The sequence below is a fragment of the Aedes aegypti genome, chromosome 2 (assembly GCF_002204515.2).
Source record: "Aedes aegypti strain LVP_AGWG chromosome 2, AaegL5.0 Primary Assembly, whole genome shotgun sequence".
NCBI lineage: Eukaryota > Metazoa > Arthropoda > Insecta > Diptera > Culicidae > Aedes > Aedes aegypti.
The window spans coordinates 132,711,648-132,738,751 of NC_035108.1; the positions used below are offsets into that span (position 1 = coordinate 132,711,648).

General features: G+C 39.0%; 1 protein-coding gene across 7 annotated transcripts in view; it reads right to left on the reverse strand.

Moving 5' to 3' along the window:
- LOC5568141 (calcium-transporting ATPase sarcoplasmic/endoplasmic reticulum type) overlaps positions 1 to 27,104 on the reverse strand; it is a 70,634-nt gene that overhangs the window by 37,361 nt on the left and 6,169 nt on the right. For 2 of the 7 annotated variants that reach the window (XM_021842423.1, XM_021842424.1), the window contains exon 2: positions 7,434 to 7,577. In XM_021842423.1, the coding sequence (XP_021698115.1) occupies positions 7,434 to 7,551 (118 nt within the window). In that variant the 5' untranslated portion in view covers positions 7,552 to 7,577. Of the gene's footprint in view, positions 1 to 7,433; positions 7,578 to 11,962; positions 12,832 to 18,330; positions 18,356 to 18,436; positions 18,623 to 27,104 lie in introns of those variants that run through there. The other 5 variants (XM_001652035.2, XM_021842426.1, XM_021842429.1 and 2 more) reach the window with 5 other exon arrangements.

Genomic DNA, 27,104 nt, shown 5'->3' on the forward strand with positions numbered 1-27,104 from the left:
GATTGCGGGGCTTAAGCTTGGCAAACAAGGCATTTACCGTCTCCCCTCGACGACTTCACTGGATAGGTGTTGTTCCTTTATCTGTGTTAAGCATCCTGTTCGTGTTATAATGTGATGGAGCTTAAAGAGGGAGATACAATGCCTTTATAGGGCAGTAATTTTGATTGGATCCGGTTGAGTGGTGTTTCGAGGCGCCAGAATGAGGTTTAATGCGGATTTTGCGGGTCAATGTGGGCATTTTCTGGATTGCGAGGGAGGTCTTTGACTAGAGATGTAATTCTCTTGTTTGTGTCACGTTTCTACTGGCATAAGGTGAAGATATATCGAAGCCAAAGTTCAACTTTTCAAAAGCACGGATCTGGAGAACCAAACTTCCGTTTAGGCTGAAAACTTAATCGATTGGTCACTAGCTGGTGGTGACCAATCGATTGGGTTTTCAGCTCAAACGGATGTTTGGTTCTCCAGATCCGTGCTCTTGAAAATTTGAACTTTGGCTTCGATTCATCTTCACCATAAAGCTTACTATTCTAAGAGCACTACCATAGTTATGGGCAAACAGATTTGTTAAACTTGCCATAAACATTGGACTCGGAAAAATGCGACACTTTCTTTTGGGAGTAACTTTTTATCGTATGGGTAAAAATTAATGAAATTTTGGGTAATACTAGTTCAGAGTGTTATGCTTATAGGCCTATTCACATGACGTCTCAAATCAGCTGATCGGGAAGCACTTTGACAGTTCTTCTATGAAAATGACAGGCCCGTGTTAGCACCGGTCCTCCACCGATGTAAACAAATGCATAGACGGACCTGTCACATGAAAAGGCCTATGTGTGCAAATCGCGATCTGTCAAGTAATTTTCAAGATGGATTCGAAACAAGAAAAGCTACGCCAGCAAATCTTGGGCGCGGTTATCGATAATCCTGGTCAGTCGCATAGATGGATCGGCAAAAGGCTTAGAATCAACCATTCCACCGTGTCCCGCGTTGTGAAGATGTTCCAGGAGATGAAGACCATCGAGCGGCACGCTGGAAGCGGCCGAAAACCGAGAACGGAATACCCAGAGAAGGCGCGGAGGAAAGGGCACTATTTTAAGAACAACTCGAACCTTTCCACCCAACCATGAAGCGGGCTGGGATAGGTGTTTTTAAGGTCAGGAAGGCGCCAAATCGGACTGACAAGCAAAACACGGTGGCCAAATTGCGTGCGCGGAAGCTGTACCGTGAGTCAAGCTGGTCATGGACGACGAGACATCAAGGCAAACACCAAACAAATCCCCTGCCTCATTTTTTTTATCGGCACGTCCGGCATGGAGGTTCCGGAAGAGAAAGATGGACAAATTCGCGTGGCAGGCGATCAACGGACGGTACAGCAAGCCGTTCGTTACAACCGGCACCATAAACGGGCGGTTTTATCGAGAGGAATGCTTGCAGAAACACCGTGGTCCCACGCAGTTCTGGCCGGATCTCGCTTCGTGCCATTACGCCAAGCCTGTAATGGATTGGTTCGAAGCGAAAGGCGTTCATGTGGTCCCGAAGAAGGCAAACCCGCCAAATACACCAGAACTTCGACCGATCGAAAAGTTTTGGGCGATAATGAAGAAGAAGTTGAAAAAAAGCTAAAAAACATTCAAAACCGATGAAGCTTTGAAGAAAATCTGGGAGAAATTGTGTAAGAAAGATCGGCAAAGCCTCGCCCAAGATCTCATGAGCAGTATTAAGAGAAATATATACGAGCATTCAGTTTGGGGGAGGAAATTCAATAAAAAAAAATATGGCAAAACAAAGCTAATATATAGCTATTTAATACATGAAAAATTTACAGAAGTATCCGATTTAAAATACATTTTTGGTGATCATTTTTGTGTGTCTCATTTTTCCCGCATTCAGTCTTTACAATTCCGACTTTAGCGATCATTTTTTTTCTGAATAATTAGTTTTTATGTTAAAAATAGCGACTTTTGAGCGACGAGGTCGAAAAAGTGACCAAGTTACTAAAAAGTGACTTGCTACCAGCCCTGACTCCTATTTTTGTTCACGTTCAAATGCTCTTTTGATCGAAAAGCGTTTTGCTTTCACGCCAGCAAAATCAAGTGGGCCGTGGATTCAATCGAATGTTGGATCTGCCGTAAACAAAAATACTAAGATTATAAAGCAAACAGTTAACAATTGATGTATATTTGTTGCTGAAATTCGGGTGAAATTCTCGTTAGGGACACCGCTGATATTACTATTGACGGTTTAACGAGAAACTTGCGACGACCGACGCGCCACCATAATTCATATAACGGAGGGTATTAGAACTAACTTGGAGGTGATGATTTCGCAATTTGGAGGTTAAAATCACCTCCAAACACTAGCGATTTTGCGGTGGGATGTTAACGTTTGATCACGAATTGATTAATAGATCATTGATCGTAACTCTTTCGGCACCAACCGCATCACATCAACGGCGCTACCGTATATGGGGTTTAACATTGTGACAGCATTGCTGTTCTGTCAAACACACAAGTCTACGGTGGCGCTATCTATGCTTTCCATAGCGGCCGTTTTGGTTATTTTAATGATCCATTGTTATTTTGCAACAATGATGTTGAATTCATTATAGAAACGTATATTTTGTATAGAAATAGTTGACCATAGTCGAGAAAAAACAGTATCAAAGGTTAATCAATGAAATGTTGGAACTTCTAATGTATTTTTGAAATGATTTTTAGTAAAAAGTACTCGCTTCTGAAATCCTAAACGAATTTCTGAAAAACTTTTGTTTTGGTTGTTATTCCTAACCGTCTTTAGCCCTACTTCCGGAAGAGTTTTGATGAGGTTCTTTCAAAAGGCAGGTTAAGATTTTCGACCACAATCTGCTGCAAATAGAATAGATTTTTTTACTTTTTCTGTTGGGAATGGCTACGGAAAATTGACTTCAGTCAGCTCTTCAATTTAAGTCCGACATGCGATAGCTAACATCGGCATTCAGATGGTCGAAGCAAGAGCTTTTATAGCAGCCTGACTTTCTAAACAGACGTACTTCACCCCATATCTACTGGTTGTAATTCGCTCATAGGAGCAAACATTTTCGCTAGCAAATCGGTGCAGTTTCTACCAAATTAGTAAAAGTGATTCAGCCTTTGCTCACGAGAGTATACACCAGCACCAGCTCTACCTTCTAAAAGGGGTCCACGAGTTTAAAAAGACAATTTACACCGTCTTCAGCCAAAGGCTGCACAGACTGAACAATCACGAACATTAGGCAACGGACAACACGGAACACCCAGTAGCCCAGTGATGAATTTTTCGTTTGACGAAAAGTTTCCACCGACTGGAGCGGGAATCGAACCCACGCTTCGTAGCGCAATACGCTTGAACGACTGACGCCGCTAACCGCACGGCCACGAAGCCCACAATAATGTGTGTTAATAATGTATACACATTGAATAGAACATGTAAAGTCATAATTAGATTCATATGTGTCATAGGATTTCCAGACGGATCGTTAAGCAGATTGAAAAGCACTCTTGTTAACCGGCTCGAACGACTATGATCCAGTTGATCGGTGGCTGTTCCAACTCCTTCTACATTGTTTCCTGAGTCTAGTCAGTTCGGAATTGCACCATGGGGTCTCTCTTGTAATCTTCACAGACCGCAGAGGACAAGCTTCTCCAGAAGCTTTTATAATGTAGAACGTTGTAACGTCAACGGCATCATCCAAGACACATAGAGATCAATAGACGGAGAGTATCCAAGTCATTTGATCGCAATGGATTTAATATACGTAATTTTCTTGACTAAAAGCAAAGTCTGCGATGTAAACATTCATGTTTCCAAAAAAGAAACGGTGGTCAGAAAAGGATTCCTCATCTTGGCGATTCGTCAATTCGCGACTGATTCTTTTTGAGTAGAACATTATGTCTAACACTTCTTCTCTCCCAGATACCATGATTTGATTTATTAGGGCAGTTTTATTTAATAGGTAATCCAAGATCTGAGCTTTAACCACTAAAAAAACTATGCAGGATTGAGCTTTCGGCAATCTCAGCAAGAATAAAACAACAGCGTCAGAACAAAAAACCAGTTGATTATCTCAGATAATCACACAGGACGCATGTACTATTGCTTCGAGTAGAACAGGAAGGGGACAATACTGTGGACAGGGCCTTCCTTAGCCGAGTGGTTAGAGTCCGCGGCTACAAAGCAAAGCCATGCTGAAGGTGTCTCGGTTCCCGGTCGGTCCAGGATCTTTTCGTAATGGAAATTTCCTTGACTTCCCTGGGCATAGAGTATCATCGTACCTGTCACACGATATACGAATGCGAAAATGACAACTTTGGCATAGAAAGGTTTCAGTTAATAACTGTGGAAGTGCTCATAAGAACACTAAGGTGAGAAGCAGGCTCTGTCCCAGTGAGGACTTGATGCCAAGAAGATGAAGGAGAACATAAATAGTTGTCCAGCGTTTTTACCAACAGTTCAAGCAAATTTGAACGAATCATTCAGCATTGTCGTGGTGGTTAGGATAGACCCAAATCACATATTTGCTCAAGTCAGTTAGCTTGTTAGCGTGGTTAAAAGCAATAAATAACAATTTTACTTGACCTTCTTCAAAAAATTTCATTCGGCTCTCTGGGGTCAACCATCTGGATTTTAGAATTACGATAAACATTCTCAAACAATCTCGGTGTAACTGTGACACGATTTGTCACAAATCGTTGGGCATTATTTATCACTTTCGACTTTTTCCACGGGTATTTGGCCTGACGTGGTAGTGGTCACCCACGACCACGACCAACGAGAAGAAAGTTATTAATTAAGTTATGGCTAGCCTGTGGTACGACGGCGATAGCCAAAGGCCTGCTACTAACGGACAACTCTTTCCACATTTTCCCACTCCTACTGGTTTTGCCAGAGTTCGCACTTGTATATTTAGCACTGGCAAATACTCCGGTGCTTGAAAGTCCGTTCGGTGAGAAGGAAGAAATATGAATATTAAATGTATAGAACAAAAAGCTGCCTCAGTGCTCTGGTAGATTGCTCTAGTAGAAGATTACACGGAACGGCTGCATGTACGCTGTGTAGAGTACAGTAAATCTTCGCCATATTGACTGTTTAACGATAAACTTGCGACGATCGACGCGCCACCATATTTCATATAACGGAGGATATTAGAACTAACTTGGAGGTGATGATTTGGAGGTTATTTGGAAAGTTGGAAGTTAAAATCACCTCCAAACACTAGCGATTTTGCGGTGGGATGTTGACGTTTGATCACGAATAGAGCAATTCATGGTTTAACCGTTTCTAATGTTACGCACAGTCACTCTGACAATAAGTATGTATAATTGAAAACAATTTTCTAAGTAATACTTATCAAATAACATAACTTTTGAGGAACTTTTTGTAGATAATAATATTGCAAGATCTTAAAAAATCGGTCATTAATTGTATGGAATATGGCATTTGCTGTCAATGGTAATGTTTCCCAATTACTAAAATATAACATCAATTTTAAGAAAGTAAACAACTAAAAGACAAATCGCGATAACTCTACATTTTGCTCACATGAGATTATGCTGTCAGTTTAATTGAATTAGTGATGTACTAACAAGCGAAAGCATACTGTAGCTGCTAATGAATTCGAAAGACACTGTTTTGTTTATTTGGTTTCATGCGATATAGGAAAGTCCATGCGAACAATGATGGCGCTACTTGCGACCTTCGCAACATTTTGAGGCGGTCCTGTTCGATGATGAATCACAGTCAATGCTAAGCTTTTTAACGCATCGTACGAAATATTAAGGGGTGAACAGTTGTGGGTGGCAGGCTTAGCGAGTCCATCCAAGGCAGAAATAGTTATTAATCTCCATACTGAGCCGACTATGATGAAATTGGTTGAAGCTTAAACCGACGCGGCAGCCAGAGCTAATTTGTATTAATTACGTGCTCGAGAGACACTAACTTCGCTAAATTGATGCAAGTGCACCGTTTCAGGATTCCGCGACAAAGCGAAACCGTTAGAACGGTAGCGAATTATCATCGAATGGTCGATTTTAATCAGGAAATGATTCCACGAGACTCCAACCTGCTCACGTGTGTAAGTGGGAGACGCGATAGGGTTCGGTTGGAGTGTATTGTCTCGAGCTTGTTTATTTGACCGCGATCATGATCATGATCACGAACCGTATACGGAGGAAACGGAACGTATGAGGTACATAAGAATTTCTTATGGAATAACGACATAAGAAGTATTTTGTTCTTCATTCGAGAATCTCATAACATTCCACAACAGACTTATGAAATAACACTCATTACATAGACAGATATAATTCCATAAGAAACTCTTTTTGGATATCAAACGCATTGATCATTGGCATTCATAAGACAATCTAATGGAGTACGATTTTCTTAACAATTTCATACGAAAATCTTATGGATTACGTGGAGAGATGCTAATAACAAAATATTCACGATTGAGATTCATAAGCGCGCGTATGACAATGATTAGTCACACTTGTGAAAAACAGTCGACTTCCTATCAAAAACCACGTAAGAATTTCATACGAAATTCTTTTGGAATAAAGACATAAGAAGCATCTAATGAGACTCATAAGAAAAACTTGTGAACTTCCATCGATCATTGCGTTCATAATACAAATAGATATAATATCATAAGATACTCTTATGAAGGATCATAGATATCAATTATGGAATTCTTTAGGACCATTATGTATTTAGAGAATCGCTCTTTGAATTTAGGAAAATAAAGATATTCATAAGATCTCTAATGATAACGACAAGAATTTCTTGTGAATATCGGACGTTTTGTGTTTCATAAGAGTCTTATGAAAAAGAGAAAACCAGTCATGAAATCAATTCACAAGCGTTCTCTTATGAAATTCGTACGCAATTTCTGGCTCAGTGTATAGTCGGTTAGCAAGCAAGGCTAGACCAGATCAGAAGATCGCAACACTGTGTCGATAAATGGCTGTCAGTGGAAGGTACGAAAGCCGTGTAGCGCCACAGTGTAGTTAGCCTGGGATGGAAATCCGAGACAGTCAGTGGCTGCTCTAGAGCGAAGCAAATAGTCAACGAATGACGTAAATCGAAATGGGAAACGCGTTGCGCGTTTAGGTTACGGATACACAGTAAAATATTGTAGGCACCGGTGTACCGAAAATATTGGTAAAAAGAAAGACTATTTGACTATTCCAGAATGTGATACATTGCATAATAAATATAAATTTTTCACTGTGCTCATTATTAATAATCGACGTGTTTCGAGTGGATTCGCAAATTAAACCCTATCCACGTAAATAATAATTCAGTAGATTCGTGCGCAAGCACATGATTCACGGATCGAGCATTGACTTGTTGATAGGAGGCAAAATTTCCTAGAAGAAGAGCACACCAAATAAAGAAAGATAAATGCTTTTACTTACCATTAGGTCCATACTTCTTCTGGTATTCCTTGACCTGGTCGAGAGAGAGACCCCGTTCTGGATCCACTCGGAAGTGACTGATCACTTCTTCGACGGACTTGCTATGGCCGTCCTCCATGGTGAATTAGCTAGTAACCGGCAGTTCTGAGGGGAGAAGAAAAATTGCGAAAAACATATGGTTAGAGCCGGGTCCGACACAGAATGGCGAATCTAGCAGACGAGCACGATAGGAGATAAACTGAGAAACGTGATCGAACACCGGTACAGCTGAGAGCATGTGGGTGGTGTTGGTGGTGGTGTGGTTTACAGAAATCTGCGATATCGATGGGTGGTGATTGCGTTGAGAGATTGTGACACGTTCGATTTCTTTTCTTTGCACACTTGTAACGGGGAGAGGGCGCACACACATCACTATTGTTTGAAGCTTCTGGAGCACGTTGTTTGCTGAGTAGGACGGATATTTATTGCACAGATCACAAAAATCACAGATTGATAAATTTATACAGACATTCCCATAATATGTAAATCAGATCACTGAAATCGTGACTGAGAAAAGAATGATGCAATTGAAGGTAACATTCAAATAAGTGGGTAAAATACAAGGCAGTCTGTTGAGATGTTAATTTTCAGAGGCCAGTTTAAGGTGAAAATGAATGGAAGTCACACCTCCAATTTTGAGGTACACAAATCTAAAGAACCAGGCACACTGTTCAAACTGAAAACTTGTTCGATTGATTACTCGCTGATAGTGACCAATCGATCAAAATTTGCAACGCAAAGCATAGTTTGGGTTTTCTTAATTTTGACACTGTCTCTTTATAAAGGATTAACTGACAACGCTAATAACTTTGCCAAATTAAATAAATCTGTAATATTTCTTGTTCAAAACATGTTACGAAAAGTCACTCAGTTTTCTGTAATGATGCAAAGAAAGCAACGATGAAGAGACATCGATTAATGCAGATAAACCCTTATAAACAATCAACGTCGATTTGTGCTGTTCAAAATTCTATGATCAGCTTAAGGTGAAACATCTCGAAATCCAATGGTCGACTTGTGCTCCTACTCACGTTTTCCAAGCCACTGAACAGGAGAAGTAGGCAAATGTTCCTGATCTTCTTACTACAAGCTTTCTGCTAGTGCAAAGCCGAAAAAAAAAACACTTCACGGAATTAGTGCCTTTGAAGTTTTAGTGTAGTCTTAAAAGTTGGGTTACAAACTTTTAATATGTACTAGGCAGAAATGTTTAAACCCAACAGGTCCAAATGTAACATATTTTCTGTGAGCATCAATTCATACTTGTTGTAAATCTGTTTACTCATTATGTTATAACCTAATTAACGTAAACTACTGAACTGAGCAAGGGAAGGATTTTATCAAAAGCATAGTTTTTACATAAAATTACAACAATCGACTGTTATCATTGGTTAACTAAATGAGTCTTGAGTAGCATGACGAGCGATGAGCACCAGGTTTAAAATGTTCAACAAAGGGGCCGTCCTTAAAGTTTGTCACGAGTTTAGGTGAGAGTGGTAGTTCATCAAAGTTTGAGGATCCATATACATTTTTCAATGTTCTCCTTTCATTCTTCTAAAAGATTATTGAAGTATTATGCTGAGCATCACTTACAGTGATCCCTCCATAAGTCGATGTTCCATGATTCGATATCGACTCATGGGACCATACTAAAAACATAATTTTATGGTTACTATGATGGTCCCTAGAAGCAGCTTTCCAAAGAATTGCTGTTCCATGACTCGATATTTCCATGAGTCGATGGTCCCTTCAATATCGACTCATGGAGGTTTCACTGTATTTGTTTTTGGTCCACCGAATTATATTGTTTCACAGATTTAACTCTTAACTCATAACAGTCACAACAGGCTGCATTTAATTTTTGACTCGTTATTCAAATAATAACGACAAAGATAAATATCGAATGATAGAACAAATTAACACAAGAAACCTGTCGATATAACTGAAAAAGGAATGATGTTTATATGTCACGAAATGGTTTGCAAACGGGGTATCGAGTTTTGAACATTCTTTGTAAATGAAAATGTTAAATAAAAATATGGAAATATTAATCGAGAAACTCTGTTTAGTGAATAAATATTTCCATAGAAATCAGATGTGAAATAAAACTACAGCCAACTCCCCATAACTCGATACCGAAAGGACAATACCATCGAGTTAGGTAGGAATATAGAACATACAAAACCAGTGCATCTACGATGCAAAGGACTATCAAGGTAGCCAAGAGAACAAACTTTATGGTTCTCTAACTCGATATCAAGTATCAATATTCTGCTTATATCAATATCCTACGAGCACTTCTGCAGTTAAGTATCAAATGACAGTTTTCTTCGTCAATTATTGATAAGCGAACGCTAAATTCAGCAACATTGAATTACAGTCAAACCTCCATGAGTCGATATTGAAGGGACCATCGACTCATGGAAATATCGAGTCATGGAACAGCTATTCTTTGGAAAGCTGTTTGAAGGGACCATCAATGTAACCATGATTTTATGTTTTTAGTATGGTTCCATGAGTCGATATCGAGTAATGGAAGATCGACTCATGGAGGGATGACTGTATTGACTTCGCAGCACCAAACCGTAATCGCGCCTGCTCATGGGATGCGAAGTTTTCTGGATGCGAAGCAAATGTCAAAGTCTAAATAATGGGACGGCGGCTGTGATGACTCCTGGCGGCTTTGACAAATGTAAATAAACGGCTTAACTGACCTCTTACACACTAAGGGCCGATTTCTTCACTTTCGCTCAAGCCGTAAACCACGTTTAGCCATACGATTAAACCAGGTTTAAGGCCTAAGCGGTGATGAAGAAACCGCTTATAAGTCATTATTGACGAACTTCAAAGAAATGTTATACAGCTTGTGAAATTGATATTTCTGATGTCAAAATTTCATTGAAAACAGTTTTATTTTCATCAATGTGCATTACTCTAATTTGGCAATGAATATGAAATGTGAATTCTCATTTATTTTGCTGCCAGTTGAATAAGAAATCAAGAGAATTTTTCCACTTTGTTCTGTACAATTTTCTCTCACTGTGTAAATAAGTTCACAGCTCCAAACTGAGCTGCGATCGCATTCTGGATTTTACCAAAAAATACAATATCAATTTCACAAGCTGTATAACATTATTTCATTGAAGTTCGTCAATAGGCCTATTCACATGACGTCTCATAACAGCAAATCGGGAAGCATTTTGACAGTTCTTCTATGAAAATGACAGGCCCGTGTTAGCACCGGTCCTCCACCGATGTAAACAAAATGCATAGAAGGATCTGTCACATGAAAGGGCCTATAATGACTAAGTGTGTAAGAGGTCAGTTTAGCCGTTTATTTACATTTGTTAAAGCTGCCAGGAGTTATCACAGCCGCCGTCCCATTGTTTCGACTTTGACATTAGCTTCGCATCTATCCATCATCCCATTGTTTCGACTTTGACAGAAAACTTCGCATCTCATGAGCAGGCGCGATTACGGTTTGGTGTTGCGAAGTCAATGTTCATCTCTCCATGACTGCTGTTCCACGCCATTAGGTTAAATAGAAAATGGGACAAGTAGGCGTAGAAGGGCAGATAACTAGAACCATCGTAAGAGTTGGTGTTCATGGCTACCTCGGTGGTCCCTTGAACCGCAGTTGCACTTTGTGTTCTTTAACTTGATGGCCTCTTCAATATCGAGTTGAATGTGAATGCATCAAAATTTGATTGGTAGAATTTAAGTTTTCACCTAGAACTTTAAAAAACTCGTCTGCATGATAGTTTTTGTTTACCATCCCATGTCGTTGATCGTGTTCGTTACGGCCCCACAGCCGACATAACGGCTCAACGATATAACCACCATGACGACGACTGGCACAAGACAACGAATCAGCGATGACTGAGTGCTCTGATCGTTTCCGAACACTGCCGGCATTTCTTCCAGACACAGCTGAAGATGCCAACGTTACCTGTCTGTGGTCGGCGTGTTGGGGGGCCGATCACCTCTTTCACAAATTGATCCAAGTAGGTACAGTCAATTCGCCAAGAGTCGAATTTGAAGGGACCATCGATCGATCCATGGAAATATTGTGTAACGGAACAGAATGCTGTGGATAGCTAGGAATCATCCTAGTAACCATGAAACTTTGTTTCAACATAGTATAGATACGTGAGTCGATGCCGACTCATGGAGGTTTCACTGTAGCTTACGCTGCTGGTGTTGGTGCACAGAAAAGCTACACGCAAGCAACCAGGTAAGTTACTACGCGAATAATAAAAGAAAGGCAAACGACCCATAGGAGAGACGACGACCATAACCTTAAAATTGTCGGCATTAACACTTTTTCATCAGACGGATTCGGGTGTAATTGCCCTAAATGTACGAGAATGATTGTTAACTGTATCAAATTAGGTAGGTAATCTTAAGTCTCTCGAAAGTACGTGTAACGATAAGCGAACACCCCCTCCTGCGAAATTCCTCCTCTTCCATCGTATGATTCCGTAAACACTTACGTGGTGATTTGTGTATTGCGTTCAGCGAGCAAAAAAAAAACGGGAACCAGTTCCACTATCTCTTGCTCACACTCCTTTCTTGTTGACTGCGCGCTGGGCTTCCGTTCTACAGAATTTCCACAGCGACTTTCAATGGCCTACTATAACTACTATCACACAATAGATTTATTACTGGATATCCTTCCGCGTAATTCTTGGTATTCTTCAGTCGCGATCCGCTATTTTCTCCTGTTTGGAAGATTCTCGCGATCTCGGGAGCAAAAAGTAGCCTGCTCTTCACGCACGACGCACTGTGAGAAACTCGCCGTTCAATTTTCCTACTTTTTATTTTTGCGAATCACACCACGCACTCACTCGCTGTCCTCCCCCTGCCAGATACGGAAAGAAGCGGCAGCCACACACTGAACACGACTGATGTGACACAAAACCCGGACTGCTTACTGCGATGTTGGTGATGGTGCGGAATTCTATCATAAAATTTTACTACTGGAAAACGTCAACCTGATCACCGAGCGAAACGGGAACGTCATTTTTCAGCACTGACTCATTTTGAAAATCGCGATGAGAATCCGAAAACTTCCCGAAAGATTTTCGCAACAATGGATTGCAGAGTAGGCCGAAAATGTGTTCAATTGAAAACTTTGTCCGCGTTGCTGGATCTACTATGGTTTGGAAGCAGCAGGCGATGATGGTGGCGCACAGCAACGAGGACCACGACGACGACTACTACGATTGACGACGGAGCGCGGAAACACGGTTGATCGACGAGTGTGTGTTGTACTCAAGAGAGAGAGAGGAAGAGCGCACGAGGCACTGAAAAAGTATTGCTTGGCGGCGATGTAGGTCTGAAGCGAAACTGAACCTACTGCGAACTGCGAAATGAAACTTGACTTGGACAACACAACCGCGACGCGACGACGGAACGAACGGCGAGAACAGGCTACCGTTGCTTTTGGCTGCTGAAGTGCGCCCTTGTGTGGAAGTAGCAGTCTGGCTAGCGAGAGAGAGAGAGAGCGAGCGAGAAAAGGCCACGACAGAGGTGCCTGATTGCACACACACCAGCGGCCGACCTTGATGGGTGATTAGCAAACGCAGAGAGCAAGGATGACGGCGTGCCAATCAGTGGGTGCTTTGATGAGAAGTAGCAGTTACTTATGAACTGTTCATTGAAAAATCGAAAGGAGCTAAATAATTTAGCTTTAGAGAATAATTCTAATACAATACAATAATAATAATACAATTATTATTAATCAATCCAGTCAGTTCCCTTCGCAGTGATCTACAATATACTGTAATGTGGGGTAACGTTGATCAATTGTTTTTGGTAGTATTTTGAAATATCATTATAAATTGCAATCGTTGTAAGTTTTATGGTGCTGATATCTCAAAGATACTGTTGCAAGTTTTATATTTTAATACAAGTAATGGCACCCATCGCTTGTGACAATATACTGTATTTTATACAGTCAACTCTCCATGACTCGATATTGATGGTCCCTTCGAGTTAGAGAGGTGTCTAGTTACAAAACACAAAACCTGTGCAACTGCGATCCAAGGGACCATCTATGTAGCCATGAAAACCAGCTCTTACTATGATGCTCCAACTCGATATCAAGATACGGAATATAGAGTGAGGGAAAGTTGACTGAATTATTGAAGTTTTAAGCACGTTTAAAAAAAATAAGCAGGAGTTTTTATTTTGTTGATTAAATTTGTGGCCCCTGAAGCCAAATATGATATCCAAACCAGAGACATATAGAGGCATGGGGACGGACCTGGTGTAGTGGTTAGAACACACGCCTCTCACGCCGAGGACCTGGGATCGAATCCCATCCCCAAGATAGTCACTAAAAATTTTATTGACGACTTCCTTCGGAAGGGAAGTAAAGCCGTTGGTCCAGAGATGAACTAGCCCAGGGCTAAAAATCTCGTTAATAAAGATAGAAAAAAAACGTATAGAGGCAATAGTAGTCGGGTTTAGAATGGGTACCACTTTTAGTAATGCATTTGATCCCTTGGTACTGCAAAAAGTACCCTTGTTAAACAGATCGCAGTACAATTGTCTTGGCATTCTAGAGTTTGCTCTATTACCTTATACCTATGCTAGACAATTTTGGGCAACTGCAAGGAACATGGTGATCTTTATTTCGTCTTTGTCCAAACTCTAACAAGTCATACAATTTTGAGTTATTTGAAAACTTCAAACACCTTGAACTGTACAATATGCCTAAATGTAAGCAATTCTGTAAGAACATTCTGCATTCTTTATAATAATTCGGTATTTTCTGAGGGCCCGGACACGTTAATGCTTCCAGTGAGCATTTTGCCCATTGCAGGAAGCATTATACTAGACAACGGACTAGCATGCAACGCCCAGTAGCACAGTCGGAAAACTATCTCAACGAAGTTTTCCGGTTTGTGGCAGGAATCGAACCCACACTGCTTGGCACTTTGCGGCTAAATGCCTGGTGACACTAAACGCATGGCTTAAAAACCCACGAATTAGGTAATTATGCTGAATTGGATATACTTATTGAAAAGTTGACGTTGCAATCGTTTTCGGCATTATCATACCTATCATTGTTTTGATAGATTGAACTATTTACACTTGAACAAATCTTATTTTTCACGAAAACCTTTATTAAGACGTAAGAGATTGCTGTTGTGATAAATTATTTCAAGCGTGTGCTAGAATAAGGGCGTAAGTCGCATGGTCGATTTCACTTCATCGATCCTCTCTTCTGTGAATAAAGGTGACAAGACGTAAGTTTGTTAGCATTTTTCACCCCAGGACGCAAGATTGCATCGCTGCCAAGCAGTCTGAAGTGAAATATGCTAACAAACTCGTATTTTGTCACTTTATTCTCAGAAGAGAGGATCGATGAAGATAAATCGACCATGTGACTTACACCCTTATTCTAGCACACGCGAGATTTAAGTATTTCTGAAGATATTTTAACAAGATTGTTGAACATGATGAAATTCTGTATTTTACATAGTTTATGGTCAAGTGATTTCATTGGTTGTTCGACTGTAGTTTCTTGTTAATATTGGATTGGCTAGTGAAACAGGCAATTTGAGGGTCTCCTTGTTTTGAAGTTTTGTCCGACCACGCACCACTGTGCGACGTCTTGTAACGGTATTCGTGCGACGGTGTCTCTCAATCGCGACGTCGAGAGTCGAGACGAGCGAGATTCAAGCCTTTTAAGTCTCGATCTCACACAAACATTCTTATCACTGACTGTCGTATCCTTTGCTGGAGAACAAAAAACGGCCATCAGCTGCCACCAGCTGTCTGACGACAATGCACTCATGGGTGAAGGGTTCGGGATGATGCATTTTTTCTCATTTGCGTCGTCGCGACGACGACGACGACGATGGTTGGGTGAGATTTGCGAGAGAGAGGAAGAGAGCGGCTGGACTGGAGCGTAAGCCGGGTGGAACGAAAGTAACGGTGTCTGTCACCGGCAGGGGTGGGTACCGCACACGGTGCCTCGTTTGACAGACTCGACGTGTGGAATATAAAATGTAAGGCCGACATCTATCGGTTTTTGAGCGAATCTATCAGCTCCAGATGAAGAAAATGCCGGAATAGCATTGTTTGAGTGTACCGTTGAAACAATGTTCATTACAAGGCTTATGAAATTTGTTTTTGTGTCAGCCGTAACGCCAAAGTCTACTCCCCCTCCCCCTAGAGCGTTACGTAATTTGTAGACGGCTTTGGCATTAAACAACTTTGAGGTGGAATTAGCAATCTAATGCGTTGGTTGCACCTGAAACGTAAAGCGCTCAAATAAAATTTATCTTTTTACCAAAGTATTTTTGACAGCTGATCCAGTATGAGCGAAGTGTCACTTTTATTGCGGAATAAATGAGCGACCCATTTTTTCCGTACGGAATAGTGACAGCTCCATTTGATTTGTACGACAGGTGTTACCGACGTTAGGAAATCAGCTCTACTTCTCGGCAGCGTATACGTATACAGCTCAAATACTTTCGGTAGCGGAATCATTCCTTGACAGTTTCTTAGCCAATCCTTTTGCACAGTACTTATGATCAGCGTACAAACCATAAAAATGATGATTCTTTCATACATGTTTCAAGGGGAACATAACAGAACCCGAGCAAAGCTTGAGATCATATTGAAAACTAATTTTGATGTTGTGATGTCGCGGATTTTGATAACTCAATTTGTTGTCATTTTGGTCGTTTTAACGGTTAAAAAATCAAAACTGAGAGCAGAAAAATGTTCCTTGAAATCAAATTGAAAACTCTTTTTGCTGTCAGTGAAAGCAAATTGAAAACAGTTTCTGCTATCATTGAGAGCATATTGAGAACTCACTGAGATATACATATTTTCGATTAATATTGAAAGGTGGCTGCGACTAGATAAATGCTTCAATTCCATATTCTCATAGTATTTGAACATGTAGCACGGATAAATTTATAATTAAATAAAAAGAAAATATAAACCAAAATTTAAAATGATAGCAGAATGAAAACAAAATATGATATCGAATATTTCATTATTAAATTGATATCAAATTATGATATCAACCTGATGTTGAAAACAATATATGATTTTAACTTGCTTTCATTTTGATGTTGGACTTTGCTCGGGAATGCAGTCAAACTGAGTTATTGAATGAATATAAAAGGTGAAATTTCGTTATTTACTATTTTAACGAAAGACTCATTCCCTCAACCACCATAAACAGTTGGTATTATATCTGTGCATATTCAAAGAAACTCTTTGTTCACGATACTACAAGGAGTGTAAAATCAAGAACTTTGATTGCTGCACGATTACATTAATAACCAACCACGATATACCTCATTATACAAGTTATATATTCAAACTATTTAGTACAGTTGGTTACGTCAATAGATTTAGAACAACGAAGGCAAATGGAACTGTACAAAATATTAAGGTAAATTGTTTTGTCCAGCATATGTTGACAATCTCAAATATACCATGTTTGGGAAAATTGTCAAAGCTCCGATCTACAATTCGAAATAGTTCCCTGAACAATCTCCAAATATGTTATTCCCATTGTCAATTGCCTTCGGTTCATCGGTTTCAAAATATTATGGTTTCGTTTATGTGTCCCAAATGCATTAAAGAACAAACACTTGTAGTGCTGTCTAAATAAAAAGAAATACTAGACGGGAAAATGCGTAAACCAAACAGTAATAGGTTATTTGTTTATTGATCATGATTTGTAAATTGACAGAATTTCTATTCGCGTTCCTTCCACAGGCGCCCCACACCAAGTTTTTTTTTTCTTCTTCAACTGCTCAATGGTTTCTCGAAAATATTAAATATAGACCATTCATCTTTTCGTTCTCGCTTCTTATGACTGTTATTTGAGCGCGATCTGTTCCGATGAGATAGGGAGCGTTTGATTTTTTTCTTCTGCTTTACGGTTATTTAGCATAAATCAATACACATATTGGAAAAGAAAATATCCTGCGCCATGTTTCGGAGGGTTTTTCCGCGATTTACGATGGGAGTGAGAACTACGTGTAAACAAGTCAAAGTGCGCAATTAGAAGCCAATGATGCCCAATGAATCAATTTGGCACGGTCTAATTGAATTATTTTATTAGGTAATTTTTCCCGAATCGGCCGAGTGAATTGTGATGCTGACGGAAAAATGTGCTCCAACGAAAAAAACTTTGCTGGCTGAAAGGGTTGGTCGGAGTGCATGCATTTTTTTTGGTGGTGGGTCGAAAACTTTGATGAGTAAATGTGATCCCATGGTAAGTATAGTACATATGTATACACGTATCGACCTATGATTGGTGTATAAAAATGGAACGATCACCTGGTCAGTTCTATTTCTAGACCCTCTCGCGGAGGATGGTGTGGTATAACTTTTGCAACTTTTTTGCCTTCGTATTGAGCTATATTTTTGAGTGTTTGCTACTTTTTGCGTTCGGGTTTCGGTTGTCGCAACCTCCAGAAGAGGAAAGTGTGTATCACATTAACGTCGTCCTATCACGATGGCCATCGATGTGGTCCAGTTGATTTAGAGCAGGGAAGATCAGTCCTGGGCACACGCAAGCACTCGAGTGCTGATCTCCATCAAGCCTCTCGCGAAGCTTAGTTTTATTTAGAGCACTTCTGTTTTTTTTCTGGGTGACCAACAGTTTTGCTTTTGCCCGGAGATCACTTGAGTGGTTTAATGCTATTTTTAAAAATTATGATTTTTAATCCGAATGATTTACTGTGAACCTCATGCGAAAAGCACTCCAATGATCAGTAATTTTCACAAATATCACACCAATTCCTCCGTGAAGCCGTTATTTTGTCCAGTTGAATAGTATTTACGGAAAAATCTCAATTACACACATCACAATGCTCACTTCAAAAGTCACTATGTGGTTCGATATCACAGCTTTCTACGGTTTATTGCAATCACTTTCGTCCCAAATTGGGAAAATTTAAGCTACACTGATAACGAAACTTTACCAAACTTACACCGTTTCGAAGGCACTATCTGTAAGGTACTGGTTGAGTTGACCAAGTGAAACGGAAATCCACTACAAAATAGTGCGGTTATATAACAGACCTTAGGCCCAGCCAGTAGCGAGCCAGGCTAAGGTTACTGATGACGGCAAGCAGCGCACTAGTGAAGAGATCGTAAACGACTAAGCGTTCACCTTCGGTCGCAAGGATCGCCGTGAAAATTGCCACTTGCGCAGTTGGCGGTTTTCCTGGTTTGTGAAAAGCCAGACGCGCGCAGTTTTCGATGATCACGAATCGCGATCATCATTCATCGGAGCGAGAGGGAGCGGGAAAGAGTCGTGAGAGTGAGTTTCTATCCGAGAACGGGAAAAGTGCCATTCTTTTTTGGATCTGCCCTGCTAGTCAGCGATCCCAGATGGCTTTCCCAATTGTATCCCCGGGGAAAATTATGGTCACTCACCCTTGGCACTCAAAGGCAGCATTTTGCCGGGCACCGTTCTTTGGATACCGGTGAAAACCGTGGATGAGAGTGAGTACTGGGGGGCATTTCACTCTCCCAGAGCAGTTTTCGATGATCTCGATGGTAATTATTTTTACTCAGTCCCAGGGTCGCGCATGTAATTTAAGATTAAACGTATATTATTTTTAAAATAAATAATTTCTTTGCAGTCTGAGTGACGAAAAGGGAATGTAAGCTTTTTCACTTCCATTCTCGCGCGGTCGAAAGGGAACGGCGAGAACAGTGGTTGATGCAAAAGTTTAAAAATAACCATGCCAAAGCTGTTCCCGCCATATTTCGTCGAGTCTAGTTTTGAGAAATCTGGCCTGACGGCCTGCAATCATCATTAAGTATTGTCGTTGATATTGCAAGTGCAATGCGTCCGCCCGATGCATTCGAGAAGGATGAAAATGAAAAATTTTACTTTTTTCTTGGCAAACATGCATCTTGCGGGTGATTTCGCTTTTCGATGTGGAATTTTTACGAGACACACACTCGCCGTTCTTATGCGTTTTCTGAAAACTCTAGGGATTTGTGTTACTGTGCTTTTCGAAGTTGTTTGACAGTTGTTTGTTTTGTTTGTCTATTGTTTCTTTCGGTGTCGTTGACTTGGTTGAGGTCATTTCCTACATGAAAAATTGTGTTCTGGATGGCTTCTGGCGTTAGTTGACGCATTGTTCGCATTAGTTTGTCCAACATCAACGATAGTTTTGAAATATAACAGTATTTTTGCAGACATTTCTGCAAAGATTCTTTTGTGAACCATTTTTTTTCATAACTTTTACAAGGATTTCACAATGTTATCGTCTAAGTATTCCACTAACGACTCCTGCAAGATGTTTTCAACAGATAACTTCAAGTAGTTTCTCTCAAATTTCCTCAGGAATTACATAAATACTTATAAGAAATTTAATGAATATTGCCTATTTCTTCCGAAATCAGTTTAGGATTGTTAAATTGATTGTTAAAATATACTTTTTTATGATTTGTTCAAATCTTATCTGGATATAGCCTGAGGATATTTCTCTTAACAATACACTGTAAAAATCCTCTGATATTCTGCTTTACTTACTCCTTTAATTTATCTTCGGAAAACTTCTCTTAGAAACTTCTCAGGAAATTGTTAATGAAATAAAAACAAGGATTTACCCAAAAGTTAGTCATTAAAACACCTTTGAGTGTTAATTTAACTTTTTCTTTTCGTTTTTTTTCGGAATCAACACCATTCACTATTCCAGTTATCTAAGTACTTCTCCAGGATCACCGAAATACTATTTATAAACTCATTCAAAATACTAACAGAAGCTCTAGAAATCTCTTAAACGGTTTTATCTCGTTAGGCTGATTGCCATTTGGCCGAATGCTTTTGAAATTCTCTTAAAATACCTCCAAAAATTCCATAAAATATTTATGCTAAAAAATAACTTGTTTAATTCTTATTCAGCAAAAATTTTTGTTGGATATGATGATTTCCCTAAGAAATCTCGAAGATTTGTGCTGAGATTTCTTCAAGGTTTTCACCTAGAATTAGCCCAAGATTCCTTTTAGTAATTTCGGACGGGGTCATAGAAAATCCTGATTCATCCTTTGGGAAATAGTGGTTTGATACTTTATGTGATCACGAAAGGAGAAAGAGGGAATGTTTAGGTATGAATCATGGAGAAAATCAAATGAAATTAAACTCTTGTAAAACCTATTTGGTAAAATAGTTGAGAATCCCATGGAGACATCTCTGTAGAAATTATTTGATTTGATGCTATGGGTTATTCCTGACATAAACAGGAGAATGTTGGTTTGTTTCATACCCTAGCAGAACTGAATATTTAAAGTGATTCTTTATCAAATAATTTACGTTCGATTGTTTAAAAATTATTCTGATTTTATTCATTTATATTCAATTTCACGGATTTCTTATCAGTCTAATTGACGTTCAGTCCAGGAGTGATAACGACCGTTATAGAAACATTAATTTACTTACTGCTTATACTGCCCATAAAAGCATAATTTGATTTTCGAACCAACACCTTTTTTCATCGCATATATAGTTTAATATATACTTTACTATGCATATCACAATTTACATACTTTGTTTGAAAATGTGGCGTAAAAATATGAGCTTATTGCAGTCCCATATTGAAAAATAAAGGCAACAGTCTCTATATGAACTGTCAACCCAGTTAGCAACTGCAAAACGTAAATTGTGTTCAAGTTTATATTTTTCGCTGATCAGTAGAAGCAAAATGAGTAATCTGTGCGGTGGTGCTTAATGAATAAGGCGTGCAGAAATATACTAGAAAATTTTTAAAATTAATTAATTCTACTATGAATCAAGCATAAATTCCTCTTTGGATCCACTTTCTGGACATTCTTAACGGAATGCGACCAAGGGATTATCCGATAGTCTTCCATAAATATATACCTTTGAGTTGACAGGCTTCATGCAGGTTCCTTCATGAGTTCTTTCGGGATTGACACCATCGCTTCTTAACATTTCTCCAAACACTGACTCACGATCACCAACATATTTAAAAAAAAATCATTCAAAAATATATCCAAGGATAGAAACTTCTCCAAAATACTAACAGAAGCTTCTTTCGGGATTCCTTTGAGCATATCTCGAAAAATATTCGTCAAAGATTAATGATGATCTTCCTTATGAAATCTTTTCCACAAATTGCGTCAGAATTCATTACAGTGATTTCTTATAAAACTTTTTTTGAGAAATCCAAGGAAAAATATTTTTAGGAATTTGCTCCATTCTTACTTATTCCTTAGAGAATTTTTTTGTTTAATTCTTTGTATGATCCCTTAAAAACATTGAAACTGAAATCCCTCAACAAATGTTGGATTTCATATTTGTATGATTTCGAGAGGTTCAAAACATGGTACTTGGGAGAATACCATAAAAGGAATTTCCCGACTATTTTTTGAAAGAACTCTCTCGAAAAATCTTGAACAAGTATAATTAAAATAAATACGAATATCTTGAATATCTTCACGAACTTTTGAAGGATTCTTCAGGAGTAATTTAAAAAAAAACCTTTAGTTTAGTAGTTGAGAATGTGCTGTAGAAATTGATGTAAGAGCTACTGTAGGATTTTTTTGATGTAATGTCTCAATTAATTACTGGAAACTTGGACAGAAACTCGTGGAAAAATACTCCAAATTCTACCATTAAGAAATATTCGTCAACTTCCCGAAAGGAATTCCAATGAGGATTCCTAAAGAAACTAATAAAACAGTGACTGTCTTGTCAAATTTTCAAATGAATTACTGTAGTTATAATTGAAAAACATCTAAGAAGAAATATGTTGAAAACTTCCTGACGGTATGTCTTGAGGAATCCATGCCTAGAGATAAATGCTCAAAGGTGTTCTTTGTGAAATACGTGTACTCATTTCTGAAACAATTCCTTATGAAACCTTTCATCACATTTCTAGAAAAAATGCAGAACATTATGGCGAAAAGATTTGAAAAAATCAAGAGTTCACTATGCTCTAGGCTGATAGAAATGCCTTTAAAAAATATGATGAAGTTGCTCAGAAAATTCTGAAAGTACTCTAGAAAAAGAATCAGTGCTTTTTCTAGACAACCTCTACAGAACTTTTTGCCGGCTCAGAGATATGTTTGAACGAATTTGTTTGGGGGTAACAGGTTACATTTCTTCAAACTATGTTTTGGAAAAATGTTTCAAGGAAGAATGTTTGTACATAATAATTTTAGAAATACATTTGGGAGTCTTGAAGCCTTGTCCAAAGTTTAGTACCAAACGCTTAAGCTTAGGCCAGAAACACATGTTTATTCAACTTTATATGCTTTTCATTGGTTTACGACCAAAAAACTTTTTTGTCTGATTTTTGAGATTTTGTCACACCCCTTGGTTTGAACTCAAATTTTGGGTCTATTTTGTTTCCCATGTTCCGTCCGAAATGTCAAATAGGAACAAACAAAATGATCGAAAGTTGAGGCTCTGAGGCGTTTTTGTCGACTGAGTGAACGTTAAACATAATCAAAACTGTCAAGCTTCAAATTCAGGCCCATTTTCTTTAATTTAAGTCAATAAGATATGATCGATTTCTCTTCATCGATCCTCTCTTCTATGAATAAAAGTGAAAAGATGCAAGTTTGTTGGCATTTTTTCATCTCAGGTCGCAAGATTGGTGAGTAGCTGATATGAAAAAGTGCTGAGAAATGCGAAATATTATTTCATAACCTAACCTCGCTTTTGATACTTGGGTTATACTTAGTGGCTTAAGTATTGTCATATTGTGTAGAGGGTTATGTTTTATTGGCAATTAAAAATTGAATTGTGCTGGAAATTTTTTAAACCTTCATTGCAAAAACATTTTTTTAATTTAACAAGAATTGTTAGATTCTGTCATGTATTGCAGTGTATTAACCGATTATCAGGAAGTTTGGTATAATTTAAAAACATCTAGGCAGAAATTTCTTTAGGTCATCGGAAGGAGGTCCTAGTTTAAAATTTTATCTAGATATGATTCGTATTTAGTTGTGTGTTCGATTCTCTCTTCTGACTAGTACACGAAGTTCCATCGGTTTTGATAATATTTTACGATGCAACATGATGGAGGAGTTCTTTCTACTTAATCGCAAACAGTCGCCCGGCTAAGTAATTGGCTAAAGGGAATATCGATGAATGGAAATCGATCATTACAGTTACGCCCTTATGAACGCGAGAGATGTTTATTTTGAGAATATGAATTTTAATGTGACAGGTCCGTCTATTCATTCGTTTACATCGGTGGAGGACCGGTGCAAACACGGGACTGTCATCTCCGTAGAAGAAATGTCAAAGTGCTTCAATGGGCATATCTCGCGTAACAATTCTAAAGGGTCAATGATCAAATTGTAATCAAAACGGGTTTTGATATCATTCGATAGCATTTCCCAACACCCGCAAACTATGCAAACATTGTAACCATAATCATAAATCCTTTTTTTTTTTTATTAATTATGATTCGTGGTTTACGGCTTATCAGCCGAGTGTAAGTTTAACAACTAGCAACTTTTCGGCAGTTGATAATCATAAAACTTACCGTTATAAACTCGATTTTCAAAACGGCCAATAATCGCTTTTTTTCGAAATCATTCATTGGCCCCCTGCTCGAAACGGCCAATGATCGGTTCTCTCTCCATCAAGAGGGCCTACAAGCGGAAAAATTTGCAAACTGTCATTGGCCTTAGTATGGTGAGAGGCCAATTACTCTCTCTAGCTCATTCATTGAAAACGAAAAGGGCCAAGCACGCTAATAAAATTCAATTTGGTGAATAAAATAGGCTCATGCTTTGTTGAAAATCGGAAATGTGCCAAGCATTTAAAATCCATTAGTTTTACCACATTCTTGGAAGTTTTCAGAATAAAATCTATTATTAACGTAAATTAATAGTAAATCGTCACTCAACAAACAAGAAATAACATTGATTGATTCGAAAACTGAGAAATAGGAATTGAAACAATATTCAAATCGAATTTTCTCAAAATCAACGATCTGAGGATTGGCCCTTTTGAATTGTTACGAGAGATATAGACTGATAACCTGAGACTGATACCACCAGATTGGAAAAGAGAGAAGAAGAAGAAGAAGAAGAAAGGGCTTCAAAGTCAGCTTATTTGAAACGTCTCGTGAAAAGGCCTATATCCGATGAAGTAATTTTTTTTAATGAAGCTTGGGTTATATATGGATTTAATTAGATGTACTTGTAGTATGTCATTAAAAAAAACTGAGTGAATTTATAGCATTGAAGTGGTGGGATACTATTTGTGATGCCTTCAACCATTGTACTTACAAGTTATAAGATTTACACAATGAGTTTGAAAAAAGGCTGGTTTACACAGGCACATTCTGGCATTCAGCTAATACACGTACCCTTGATTTGCCACCACACTCGAATGCTACTGGTTCACTCAAACGTTACGACTGACTGCCCGTGGGAGTTTCAAAAATCCACACTCCACAAGTACAGCGTAACTTATGGCATCGATTGCCACCGCGCGCCGCTCCATTTCCATTCTCTCACTTCGACGACCTTCCGAGAAAATCTGATCCCGTGCCAAATCGACCATCGTTGGAAACATTTTTTTTTCTTTCCAGAAAATTTAACCCACTCTTTGGTTCGGCACCACCAGCAACCAACATCAACAAGTTGTTTTGTTACGAGGTAGGTACCACCTCGATTTGTGAGTCTCCGCTTGTTGCATTCATCCTAGATCGATTTCCACGGATGGGTGACCATTATTTACCCCCACTGCACAATTCTCTCGCCACGGCTCACAGAAGCACGTGTCCAAGTGTTGATAGATGCATTTTTGGCAATACGGTTGGGATTAGGAAAAAAAAAAGATTCACCTTCACCCTCCTGAGGCGGTTTGCCTATAAATAAAACGAACTATCTATACACCTACAGGACTTAGCATGACCACGATAGCTCGCAAATCGTTGGATCTGCAGTATTACATTATTTGGCAACGGGACAGTTTAAATGTCACCCAATATCTGAACTACCACTTGAAGGAATTTGGTTTTCGGTTGACCATTTGTCGATCTACAGACAAGCAGAACTGTTTTTCATCGATCGTCACAGTGGCACGACTTCATGCGAAGGTTGGAAAAATCCGCGAAAGTGTCCCAAATTGATTAAATACGATTTTAACTCTGAATATCAACATAGTGACCTTCAAGATCATCTTTCAATTGGATCATAGCTGCCTATTTGCCTTTTCAATGCACTGGGCTGCAAGTTAATTTGCTTCAAACTAACTTGCGGAAATTGACTCGCAATAAGCATAAAAAATTGTCATTGGAGACTTTAATGTAAAAAATCGCTTATGGGTTAATTCGTAAAGCAATTCTAATTTTATTTGATGATTGCTTCTCAGGATATTTCTCAATTCAATACCCTGATAGAATTCAACTCCCGCTGTTTGAAGAATACTACTAGAATTTTTGAAGTTTTGGCTGCCTTCGAACCACTGTGTGGATCGGTGCGAAACACCTTAGACCACGCGTCTCCATGACACACTTTTGCTACGCTCAATTGAACCCTGCAGGCGTCGAAACAAGTGGCAGAAGACTTATGCACTAGTGCACCCGGCCTTCGATTAAAATCTGCCGTCTGTCTTGGGATCGGACAAAGGCATCATCGCTCACAAACAACGGCCGTCAACGTTTGCCAACTAAAATCGAACGATATTTTAATGAGCGAAGTAAAATTTATAATTAGCGTCGAAAATTTATTTATTGCATTTCCAACCCACCGACCGGTCCCAACCAATGGACCAATAATGGACGACGACGAGAAATCATAAGGCATGGGAGGGAAAAATTGGCAGGGTAGCGCCCGCACTAATGATTTCCATGTGGAAATGCGCGCCAAATACGCTGTTCAATTTTAAGATCCATTATTCGGAATTGGCACCGGCAAGCGGCATGCAAGGTTCAGGAGAGCCAGAGAGCTGGTTAGGGAAATAAAAAGTGAATAATCGTTAAATTTTTCCAATCCATAGAATCGACTATCGTTTAGGTCAGTGAAATCGAAGGGGAAATCTGAAAATTGTGTTTAAATGATACTTCTTCCAAATTTTTATTGGGCCACACTGCTCTGCGAATCTAATCATATCAAAATCAATTGGGAGACAAAACGTCGAAAAACAAAACGTTGAATGCCAAAACTTTGAAAGGACAATACGTCGAACAGAGAGAATAGAGTCCTAAAACCATGTCCCAATTTTTGTACCAAACATTTAAGCTTATGTTAGAAATACACGTTTACTCAATTTTCTAATTTTAAATTTAGGCCTAAAAACAGTATTTTTGGTTTCTGTGATCATGCCACGCCCTTAGATTTTAACGCATATTTTGGGTGAATTATGTTTTCCGTGTACCTTTTGAAATGTCAGATAGGAACAACCCCAGTGTTAGAAAGCAAAACACCAGTAGTTTTTTTTGTCTGCGAATTGAAAATTCTAGGATCCTTTGAAAGGATCCAAGTGTTTCTTGGAAGAATGATTTGACGTTTTGCCTTGCGACTTTCGTCTTTTTGTTTTTCGACATTTTGTTTCGTCATTGTGAAATCGACGTTGATCACAGAATCTAAACCTCATTGGCGTCACGCATAATTTAATTTGTTAAAGCCTGTACTCTACCATGCGTC